This window comes from Tenrec ecaudatus, chromosome 7 (genome assembly GCF_050624435.1).
Source record: "Tenrec ecaudatus isolate mTenEca1 chromosome 7, mTenEca1.hap1, whole genome shotgun sequence".
Classification (NCBI taxonomy): Eukaryota; Metazoa; Chordata; class Mammalia; order Afrosoricida; family Tenrecidae; genus Tenrec; species Tenrec ecaudatus.
Window position 1 is genome coordinate 62,374,952 of NC_134536.1, and position 11,309 is coordinate 62,386,260.

General features: G+C 46.4%; 1 protein-coding gene across 1 annotated transcript in view; it reads left to right on the forward strand.

The window, feature by feature from the left end:
• Positions 1-3,298, forward strand: part of METTL24 (methyltransferase like 24) — a 159,533-nt gene extending 156,235 nt beyond the window's left edge. The window contains exon 5 of the mRNA XM_075553988.1: positions 1,273-3,298. Within this exon, the coding sequence (XP_075410103.1) occupies positions 1,273-1,587 (315 nt within the window). The 3' untranslated portion in view covers positions 1,588-3,298. The remainder of the gene's footprint in view (positions 1-1,272) is intronic.
• The last annotated feature ends 8,011 nt before the right edge of the window (positions 3,299-11,309 follow it).

Here is an 11,309-nt window from a genome sequence, read left to right on the forward strand (position 1 = left end):
AGCAAGAAGGAATCTAACAGCTAACTGCTGTACAGAGGGCTCAGTTTAACTCACTTTCGCGGGTCAGTTAATATACTGAAAGTCATTCAACTCAAGTGGGCTGCCGGGTCCAAGGTCAAGGAAGCAGACAGCAGAGTTCTCCCTGAGGCAAGGCAGGCAGAGTCTGCCCACAGGCAGAAAACAGCAGGGTTGAGCAGCAACAGTCAGTAGCTCTGGAGCTTAGCTAAGCAGGCCCGGATGGAATATCAAACTCAAGTAATGCATGGTGACAGGATCCACCAACCTCAAGTTCAAGTGATATACGATGTTCCAGCAGTGTGGCGAAGCAGGCCTTGAAGGAACCTCAAGCTCTAGTGACACAAACTACGGGTTGGCTTGGTGCACACACAGGTGGTGTACCTCACAGGTTGAGGCAGAGAACTAGCTGAAGCAGCAGCACGCATGCTCCAGCACGCTCGATCCCCAGAGAGCAAGAGAGAAGGAGGACCTTGCAGAGCCATTTATCTCTTTGTCCTCCAATCAAACTGTAACCTGGTCAATCCCACATATTCTTATTGGCCAGGTTGGCACAATAAGTCTATCACAATTTCTAAATGTTTTTCCCAATCTATGGGTTATATAAAATTAGTTGTGTTTAGAAGTCCAATACCTATATACCCAGGAAGTGATTCCTTGGCTTCTGGGGCTGATTCAGTTAGAGTGGGACAAACCAGGGTGGTGGCCCTGCAGGTGGACACCTTCTCTTAGGACTTGACCTGGTTCAGGAGCAGCATGCAGGCTTGGAGGGAGCGGCTGTGGGTATGGAGTTCCACAAGGCTCAAGCCCCAGGCCAACACTTCCATCTGGGAAACAGTAAAAATGTTCCTTATGATTTCGCATTCCTCACTGCCATTGAGTCAGTGACGCTGCAGGGCCGGGTCGAGCAGTTTCCAAGACTGTCACTGCGTAAGGTAGTAGAAAGCCCCTTCTGTCTCCCGAGGTGCAACTGGTGGCTTTGAACGTACTGCCTTTTTTGATAGCAGCTCCATAGGCATCATCATGACACCACCGGGGGTCCTGATGACAGCCTGGCATTCCATTATTTGCATGTCAACGTTTGATGTGGAGAGAGGCTAGACATTCCTGTCATAAACGGTCATTTAACCAAGACTTCTAACTCCAAAAAACCAAAACTACTTCCTTGGAAAGTCATCATGAGGCTCCCGATGCAAGATGGTCTTTTTAACAGCCACGGATCATGTCAGCTGACCTCATCTGATCCCTTCTTTACAGATTGATGTTCTCAAGGCAGACCTGGAAAGCGCAGAATGGAAAGTTTTGGAAAACCTCATTCTGGAAGACATCCTTGAGCAGATTGGCCAGCTGGTGTTCGAGATCCATCTGCACTGGGCCGGGTTCGAGGTCAGTGGCAGCGACAGCAGTGCCGTGCGGTTCTGGTACAGTCTCCTCAAAGAGCTAGAGCTGAAGGGCTTCAGGCTTTTCCACAGTTACAAAGACTTATCAAAGCCGCAGCTCTTCCTGAAGAGAGACTCTTTCAATGCCAGCAGCTGTTACACGCTGAGCTGGGTGAACATGAGATGGAAATAGCTTGTGGGATCTCATCAAGAACCCCAGGGAGTATTTGCAGAACCCACGAGTCTGATGGTCTCCCCCTCGCCTGGCAGCTTCTCTAAGCGGGCATGGTGGCATTCTCCTGTGGTGCGTGTGGCCAGGTGCCCGGCCGGTGGGAAGAGCATTTTCTCGGTACAGAGAGTCTACCTTCATCCACCGGGACGTGGGCTCTTTGCCTTTGGCAGAGTTGAGATGCTTGCCCTCCTTCTGGATACAGTGTACCGAGCTGTACATCAAAGTACATGTAGGAAGGGGATGACCTCTGCCTTGGGTGTGACCACTCAAATGTTCCTAGAAAAATTTCCCCCGAGGTTGGGTAATTATAAATGAACAGAAATGATGCAGCTCAAACACTTGTTGGAACCTTGCACCCTGCTATCTGGTGGTGTCTTTTTAATGTTTGCTGTAAACGCCACGGTGAGCTTGCTTTTCGTGAACCCAATTAAATGGAGATCCCCAGGGGAGCCGAGCTGCTTGTTTAGAAAGGTTTGTACTTCAGCTCATTTCCATGTTTCCCTTACATTTATTGTGTGTCTATAATCCACGAATCCACTCTCATTAAATATAAAGTGTGCATATATTTTCAATTTTGACTAGGTGGAGTTGCTTCTTGAAGTTGTCGCTTACTCAGCAAACACAGGGCTGTCTTTCATTTGTCTTTAGCTTGGCTCTTGGAAGGCGGTCTTTTTGTGTGTGTCCGAGCTGACAGTAACATTCTGTACAGCAGTGTGGATGTCAGAATATCCTCGCTGGCCTTTAAAGGAGCCCTGGTGGCATAGTGATTATTTGTTGAACTGCTAACCATGAGGTCAGAAGTTTGAAACCACCAGGTGCTCCATGGGAGGAAAATGAGGCTTTCTACTCCCACAAAGAATTACAGTCTTGGAAACCTCCAGGGGAAGGTCTACCCTGTCCTACAAGGTCGCTATGACTTAGACTGAAGTCCACGGCCGTGAGTTTCAGTTTGGAGTTCTCGCCAGCCTTAGCTGAAGCTCATGATATGACTTTGGAAAAGACACCAGTTGATTCTGCCCTCAGGGGACACTGAGGCACAGCCAAATTTGCTGCTACCGAGTTCTTTCCAACTCAGAGTGACCCTACAGGACAGGGTAGAACTGCCTCTGTGGGTTTCTGAGACTGTCACTCACCTCTCTCTCACATGGCCCAAGGTAGAACCATTAGACCACCTGGGACCTAGGCACACCAAGTTTTTCTCCTGAATTCAGAACATGGAGCTTCCACACAAAAGTCTTGTCAACAATGAATCTCCTACTATTCCTATGGACCACTCACCGAGCGGAATCCGAGTGTCTCCACTGCTTTCTCTTCGGAGTTCCATCCCGATTCCCCAGCCATGGACTTGCTCATGCTGTTACATCTTTTCTTTCTTTCATTTTAAAATGAATACGCTGAGTTTTTCTTTGTTGCCAGTTGGTATCAGTCATCCACTTGTAGACTGAGGGCCGTTCTACTCTGTCCTCAGTGATTGCCAATAGCAATAATGTGTGCTGGCTTTAAAACGGTATGGGGGCTGGAGGCACAGGGAATCCAGGGTGGATGATACCTTCAGGACCAAGGGTGTGAGGGACGATGCTGGGAGAGTGGAGGGTGAGTGGGTAGGAAAGGGGGAACTAATTACAAGGATCCACATGTGACCTCCTCCCTGGGAGATGGACGGCAGAGAATGGGGGGAAGGGAGACTCCGGATAGGGCAAGATAGGACAAAATAACTATGTATAAATTACCAAGGGCTCATGAGGAGGGGGGAGAGGGGAGGGAGGGGAAAAAAAAGAGGACCTGATGCAAAGGGCTTAAGTGGAGAGCAAATGCTTTGAGAATGATTGGGGCAGGGAATGTATGGATGTGCTTTTTACAATTGATGTATGTATATGTATGGATTGTGATAAGAGTTGTATGAGTCCCTAATAAAATGTAAAAAAAAGAAAAGAGGAGAAAAAAATGATTAGGGCAAAGAATGTACAGATGTGCTTTATACAACTGATGTATGTATATGTATGAACTGTGATAAGAATTGTATGAGCCCCTAATAAAATGTTTAAAAAAACCCAACAGTAGTCAAATGGAAGTAAGAGATCATGGAATTCTTCCACAAACCTTTGGAAGCCCCCCTCCCTCCGCTTTGTGTCTGTGTGTGTGTCTATGAAGCAAGAATGGATGTTCTGTTAAAAGCGGGGTGGGGGGGGAGCAAACTCAAAATAAATCCTCATCGCCACACCCACACCCACCTATGAGGCAGCTTATTCAATAGTTCTTTGTCCTTATTCGATGCTTATTCTCGATAGTAGGGACTTGATGATGACTCTTCTGAATGTTGCTATGGTTTCCCTGCCTCTAGAATGTATTGTGCTGGTTCTGGAGACCAGGCTTCCTTAGCCTTGGCACTGCCCACTCCTGTCCTGGCCGTCGTCGGCTGACCTCGGCTGGCACACTGCCACCTGCCCACGAGGGGCGCCCTGGCCTGCTGCGGAGAAGCACTCTGAGAGGCCCTGAGAGAGAAAGGGCCAGGGCTCCCGAAGCCCCAGTGAGAAGCCGGCAAAACCATCCTTGCCTTCAACCTCCACAAAAACCAAACCCACAAAAGGCAGGACGCCAACAAAACCAATCGCTGCTGTTCACTGAGCGCCTGTGGAGCAGGTGCCCTGCCTCCATTATTCCTCGCTCCCCGGCCACGTCGCCAACAACCTCCCCTTTAAGCTGCCGTCTGTCTGTCTGGTCCCCGTTCCTTAGGCACCAGAAGGAAACACTGCCCATGCCTGGCCATTTTCCTCATCTTCATGGACGTCGAGTCCGCTGTGAGCGGCGAGTCTGTAGTGCCTTTGACCCTGGAGGCTCCTCCTTGGGCATCAGTGCAGACAGCATCCTGTTGGGATTCCTAAGGCGTCCACTGGCCTATCTGGGGCTCCTAGTCTGTCTTAGTGTGGAAGCTCTTCTGAAGCCCGTCCGCGGTGGGGCTTGAAACGCCATGGCACAGCTTCCAGCAACACAGCAACACGCAAGCCACAGCTGGTCTTTCAGACTGTCAGGCAGGTGGAGGAGAGTCTTGATCGCTGACTGTCTTGGCGTGGATTCCAACTCCCAGCGAGCCGGTAGGGCAGGGTTGCTGAGATCGCTGAAATTATGTCCTCTTTCTCCCACAGAGTGCCCCGGAGTTTCAAACTGCTGACCTGGCGGTTAGCTGCCCGCATGAAACCCATGGTACCAGCAGGGCATCCTCCAGTAGAGGGTGGAACAGGAATCTCGTTTCTGCCCCTCAGATACCAAAACCCAGGTTGGCTCCTCCGCAGTGCTACCTCTGGAGCTTTTATGCAAGAAATTGCATCTCTCCAGTTGTTTAAAAGGGGAGGCAAGGGGGAGTTCCTACTAATATGCTTAGCCCAGATCTATAAATCTGTTAGATTTGGTATCATTTTGTAGCATGGAAGTTTGCTTGACTTAAGCAATCTACTTAATGAAGCCGTGCTTGCCAACTGGAAGATTCTTGAAGCACGCTGGAGCCCCAGCCAAGGGCTCTCTCCGTACATTTAGGCCTCCAGCCCAGCTCTTGCAAGGCCTGAAAGAGTCTCTCAGACGCTGGCTTGTCACTTTCCCCTGGGGTTTAGAACAGGCCCAGGCTAGTCTTTGTCCAGCCGATAAATAAGAAATAAATAAGCTTCAAAATGTTTGGAGAAGAGTGGGATGAACAGATCATGGAATCTTCCCACAAACGTTTTGAAGCTCTCTCCTATGGAGACAGGCATCTCCTGAATTAACTATGACCAGCATGCAGTGTTCCTGAATGTTTCTGAAAATTCAGATTTAATCATGCCCTTAGCAAGTGATGGGGAAAAGGGTTCTGTTTTAGGTGAAGGGCATCGGCGGGCGTCAGAGATTCAGCAGTCACCTTCTACCAGTGAAGCGCTGCATTTGGTTCCCAGCTGGCAGTCCCAGCTGGAGGTGCAGGTTACAGCACCGCAGCTGCCCCTTCCTCAGTGATTGTAGGGAGTTTAGCTGTAACACGTCACTGATGGCTCTTGGCAACTCTGACGTGGTCAAGCCAAGGGAACCACAGAGAACTGAACTCACTTTGATCCAAATCAGTTACTGATGTGGACATTTCTGCCGTGATTACAAGAGCTTTTTGATAAATGAAAGATTTGCGCTTCCTAAGATTATACTGAGATGTAGCCCCAGGAATCCAGGCACATCATATTTTGTTAGTTTAAAGGTGAAGTCTGCAATTAGCCAGATTATTATACTTGACAATAAGAGTATCCCCAAACTCAATTAACTTAATTGTTGTTGTTGCTATGTGTGTGTGTGTGTGTGTGTGTGTGTATTTGTTTTTGCTGGAGATATTTATGTTTGCCTACTCAGCAAAAGCATAATTCTTTCTGCAATTAGTTAATTGCCAGGGCTTTGTGAATTCAATTACTCCTTAGGTTCAAATGCCTTCTCTTTTGTTTATATTGAAATAGATATTTGAACTTATCACATGAAATTATAACCCAGACATTCATTATAACCTAAAATGAATTTGTTTATAGTTTGAAGTTTTAAAATGAATTTTATTTCTGCCCTTAAGACAGCATAACATCCCTAATATTATCAAACTTTATGCAGTATGAAAATTTACAAATTCATAACACTTAACTGTTTTTTCTAAAGACACAATTTTATATTTTCATAAAAAATATAACATTTTCCTAGTGATGGATTTTGTATAATCATCTGAAACAATAAGGAATTTTTTTTCCTGTCAAGTTTGAACTCACTTCTAGACTATATCTCAAGAAGCCAAGTAGATTGATAGTTGATAACCAATCAGTATGCACTGGGCGAGCTCAAGTGGTTGGCAAGTGGCTGTCCGCCTGGGTTCCTCAGAGGTCGGCTGGGGCTGTCCGGCTGCCCCTACTTTTCTCTCCTCCCTCTCCCCAAGGCCCAGGTTGACAAGGAGATGGGTGAAGAGAAGAGAGAAAAAGAATGGTGCAGTTAGTGGGAGCGTCTGTGACCCAGGTGGTCCAGGCAAGGCCAGCAGGGAGCTGGGGTGTGTGTGTGTCCGTGTGTGTGCATGTGTGTGTGTGTGTCAGGGTGCTGCATTCAGGCCTCCCATGGGACCCCCTACCTCCCTTCCCTGGATCCAAGTAATTACAGGGATAATATACAACCCAGCAGGTGATCTCTAAGACTCAGCCCTAGCACTGTGGTTAGCTTCTATTCTAATTGGTCTATGTCTCTGCCTTACTGGTCAGTGGATATTCTGAATATCATCCCCATGTATGTATATATAATAAATAATAAGGGTTCAAGTGGATTCTATAATATTGAGAAGCACCAATCGCGTATCAACAAAAACAAGCTCTTATCTATACAAGAAAATATGGTTTCTCAAGGACTTGACGCCAGATCTAACATCAGTTCCTCCGGGAGTCAGTGGACTCGCTCAGCTCTGGGTCCCCACAATGCTCTTATTCTTGCTGTCTACACGCTCCTTGTATCTGTTTGTACGGCTGACTTGACCCTGAGAGCAAGGATCGTGTCCATAGCCCTATGGCAAACCTGCCAGGTAAGAGGAGCTCAATATTTGTTGAATATGAATAATGAAAGTTATTTCCTATGAAATAATTTCATCATGTGTTATTGAATTTTGTGTGTGTGTGATATGAAACATTACCTTGGAAATTTAGATGGACCATTGTTTTTCATTTTCATTTAAATTTAAGTGCAACTTTCCCTTTTCTTGACTTTAGCTGTTTTTGGATTGCATGTGGTAGTGCCCATTCCTGATTCGAAAATTAACCTGGAGATCTTGGAGCCTTGGCATTGTGGTTATGTGTTGGGCTGCTAACCAAGAGGTTAGCAGTTCGAAACCACCAGTCACTCCACAGGAGAAAGATGGGACTTTCTACCCTTGTTAGAATCTTGGAAACTCAGAGGGGCAGTTCTACCCTGTCCTAAGGGACCAGCATCAGTCGGCATCAACTCAATGGCAGTGAGTTTGGAGGTTTTAAACCTTCACATCTTTCTAGGACGTTGAAAGCTTGATTATTTATTGTTAGAAGCTATCTAAATCCCAGAACTTAGACCTCAGTCTTCCTTTCTCATTGGTTGCTTTCCTTTCTTCTGGCTCATTCCTGCCAAACACACTTCTTAGTGTGTTTAAAACCATACATAACGGAGAACCTTTTTCAGTTTATGAGAGATGAGGCTATTTCTGCCAAAAAATTAAAGTTGACATTCCACACACACACACACACACACAAATATTTTAGCCGATGATAGTTAAATGTTGTGTCAACTTGGCTGGGCCAGGATTCTCAAGGTTTTGGCAATTAAGCCCTCGTAATTCCCCATGATACGGCCTAACTACCACATTGTAATCAACTCCATAATGGGATCTGCTGTGAGCACTCAGTAAGTAGCCAGTAAGATGAGGAGGGTGGGATGTAACTCCCTTACTCAAGATCATAACTCTGATGCAACTGAAAAGAAATATCCTTGGGTGTGACCTATTTCCTATATAAGTGGACACTGAAAAAGCTTGTTTGCTTTTTGTGACATCTTGGCATCTGGCTCATTGCCCAATGGCCTGCCATATTGTGTGCCAGTCCTGGGAGTCATCAGCAGTCTGCCATCTGACCTGCTGCTCTTGGATTCATCTGCCTGTGCAGCCGCCAGCCTGTGGTCTTCCTGCAGATCGTGGGTTCCTCAGCCCTGGAAGCTACCCAAGTCAAACACTTGCGGCTTGGCATCTGACCCACGGACTTGGGACCAGCCTGGATTCGGACTTGCCCCCTTCTACAAATGTGAGAGCCATTTTCCTGATATAAATTTCTATTTGTATAGATATAAGCACCGCTGGTTTTGCTTTCATAAATAATCCAACCTAAGACATAGCCACATTCGTTTTATAGACCAGATTGGATAATAAAGTAATAGTTGTTTAGAATAAAAAAAACAGGCTTAGAAACGATTGTTTTTTCCAGTCTGTCTGACTGACGTATGAGCCAAGTAACGCCTGTGGGTGCACATGAGAGAGAAAACCGTTAGCTGCGATGTCCCTGCAAAGGCCGGACCGTAACAATGCTCTTAAGGTAATGGTTCTACTAAAGATGATATTACCAAAGGATTAGAAACAAAACACTCTACCTAAATAACTGAGTTTCTTTTCAACTCTAAATCAGAGCCAGCTGGAGCACACAGAGGTTACGACATAGAGCTGACTGTTTTAAATATACACAATTGAGTGGCATAAAACTTGGAGAGGAAGAACGAAACCTTGATGTTCTTGCCAACTCGCTGGGTGATAGCAAGCAAGTCCTCTTTCGTGGCCTATTTTCTTACCTTGGGTTAGGGCATGTCTAAGGTTTCTTCTAGCTTGAAAATCTCACGGCTTTTGTGATTAGATAGGCAGTGCGGTGGCGGTGGCTTCCTTTTAAGAGGAGGCCTTAGGAGTGACTCAGAAGAATCCAAACGACGTGCTTACTACAGAAGAGGGTCCACACGCAAGGTGAGTCCATGAGGATAGCTCCCTAGCCAACGAGAGAAGCGTCCGTAGCAAAAGTGTTTTGGATAAAACATGTAAAACATGGTTCTAAACACCAGAAGGCAGGGTACATGGACTGCACTTGTTTACACTTCTGTGTCTTCCAGTGTTCCAGCATCTCAGGAACACTGGGTTTCCTAACACGTGTCCAGTGAGATTCCTCTGAGCGCACACACTCCTGTCTGAACGGGGAGGCGGGCAGTTGGAACCCAGCAGTGGCTCGACAAGGGAAGACACTTGCTGCTCTGCTAAAGACGCAAGTCCTACGGGGTAGTTCAGCTCCGTGGCTCTGCACTGGAATGGCCTATCCAGTACGCAACAGCAGAGAGAGAGAGAGAGAGAGAGAGAGAGAGAGAGAGAGAGAGAGAGAGAGAGATCTGAATGCCCAAGAAAAATCTCCAGGCACACAAGCCTAGATGAAGCCTACAGACAGAGGCCGAGCAGGAGCCTACACTGCAGTCGTGCTAGGATTGCGCAGTAGGGACTAAGGACGGGTGGTGGGGGAGGGAGAGTCCGGAAGCAGTCTGAGCCCTGTGGGAGGCTTCATGGTGAAAGACAAGCCTGAAAACGTCACACCCATCTGTCTGCACAAGGACGCTCGTCTCTGTCATCGGCCTGGGCAAATGCATTTTTCTTGTGTGAAATGGAAACCTCAGACCCGTGCAAGGAACTGCACTTGTACTAATCACACAGCAAGGAAAACCAAAGGCTGAGCCATTAAGGCAAAAAAAGTGGCTTCAGGGGGTGATAGCTCAGGGTTACAGGGGCGGAAGCTAGTGCCAATCATCCAGAAACGACTTGAGAAGGCATTCCTCAGAAACAAGACCACTTAAGATGAGCTCACCGTAAAAATCACATCTCATAAGAAAATGGTCATCCATGAGGCAGTGAACAGAAACAATAAACAGATTTTTAAGCCCAAGAACTTCAATTAAGCCAAGAAAAATCTTTTAAAAAATCATTTTATTGGGGACTTGTACAACTCCTATCACCATCCATCCATCCATCCATCGTCTCCAAGAACAATCTATTGTCTAAAATGATTAAAGGCATAAGGACTACAGAAACCCTAAGAATCAGCCACTGATCACACCATTGTCAGAGTGGATTGCCACTGGCAGTGACCTGAGACAGCAGGGGGATTTGCCAATTGCACTGCCTCCTCTTTCTCCTGAAGGGCGGGCAGCGGGTGGGGTCCAGCCACTGGCTTTAGGGTTAGCAGCCCAATGCTTAACCCAATGCACCACCAGGGCAAAACCAGGTAAATATGCTACTCAAAAACTGTAGCTATGAGCTGTGAATAGTACGCATTTTAGAATGCCTTCCAGGAAGGAGATGGGGCAATGTATAGCCATGCCTGGGCTCCTCTGGCGTCGAAGGTGCCGATGGAATGGCTCTGTGCACTCTCGTGGCTGCTGGGCACACGTTGGTCCTGAGGCCGAAAACGTGGCAAGCGTGGCTGAGCTACTGAGGTTTTAACTCTACTCATTCACTTTAAAATGTTATATGGAATTTGCTTACTGGAAAACTTTGAAGTACATTTGGAACAACTTGCATGTATATGTCCATGGAACCATGTATGTTTAGGAAACAAATGCTTTCTGATGGAAAAGTTTAGTGTCCAAATTGAGATGTGTCCTCAGAGTAAGATACATATCGGCTTTTGAAGATTTAGAAGGAAAAATAGGAAAATATTAATTTGTAAAGCCATTGATTACATGTTCTAAGAATTTCTGGATTTTGGATAAAACACATTATTGAATTAATTTCATGGTTTCTTTTAATGTGGCTATTAGAAAACTTTTAATTACATAAAATCACGATTTCTATTAGATGGCACTGCACTGGGACATAGCCTTAAGTTGAAAATTGGTTTTTTAAGAGTTTGAGGGATCAGCAAGTGGGAACTGAACATGCCCTTGAAAGTGGCACCGCTGGCTCCCGGGAGCTGTGCCAGTGAACGTTTCTGCTTCGCCATGAAAAGTCAAGTCAACCTAAGGGCTCTGACTTCTGCAAAAGTTGCTTCAACAGCTTTTGTTCGTTACTACCAACTCATTGCCCTTGAGTTGATTCTGACTTACAAAGACCCTACAGGTCAGAGTAGAACTCCCTGTTGAGGTTCTGCGATGGAACGGTCTACGGGAGTAACAAGGTT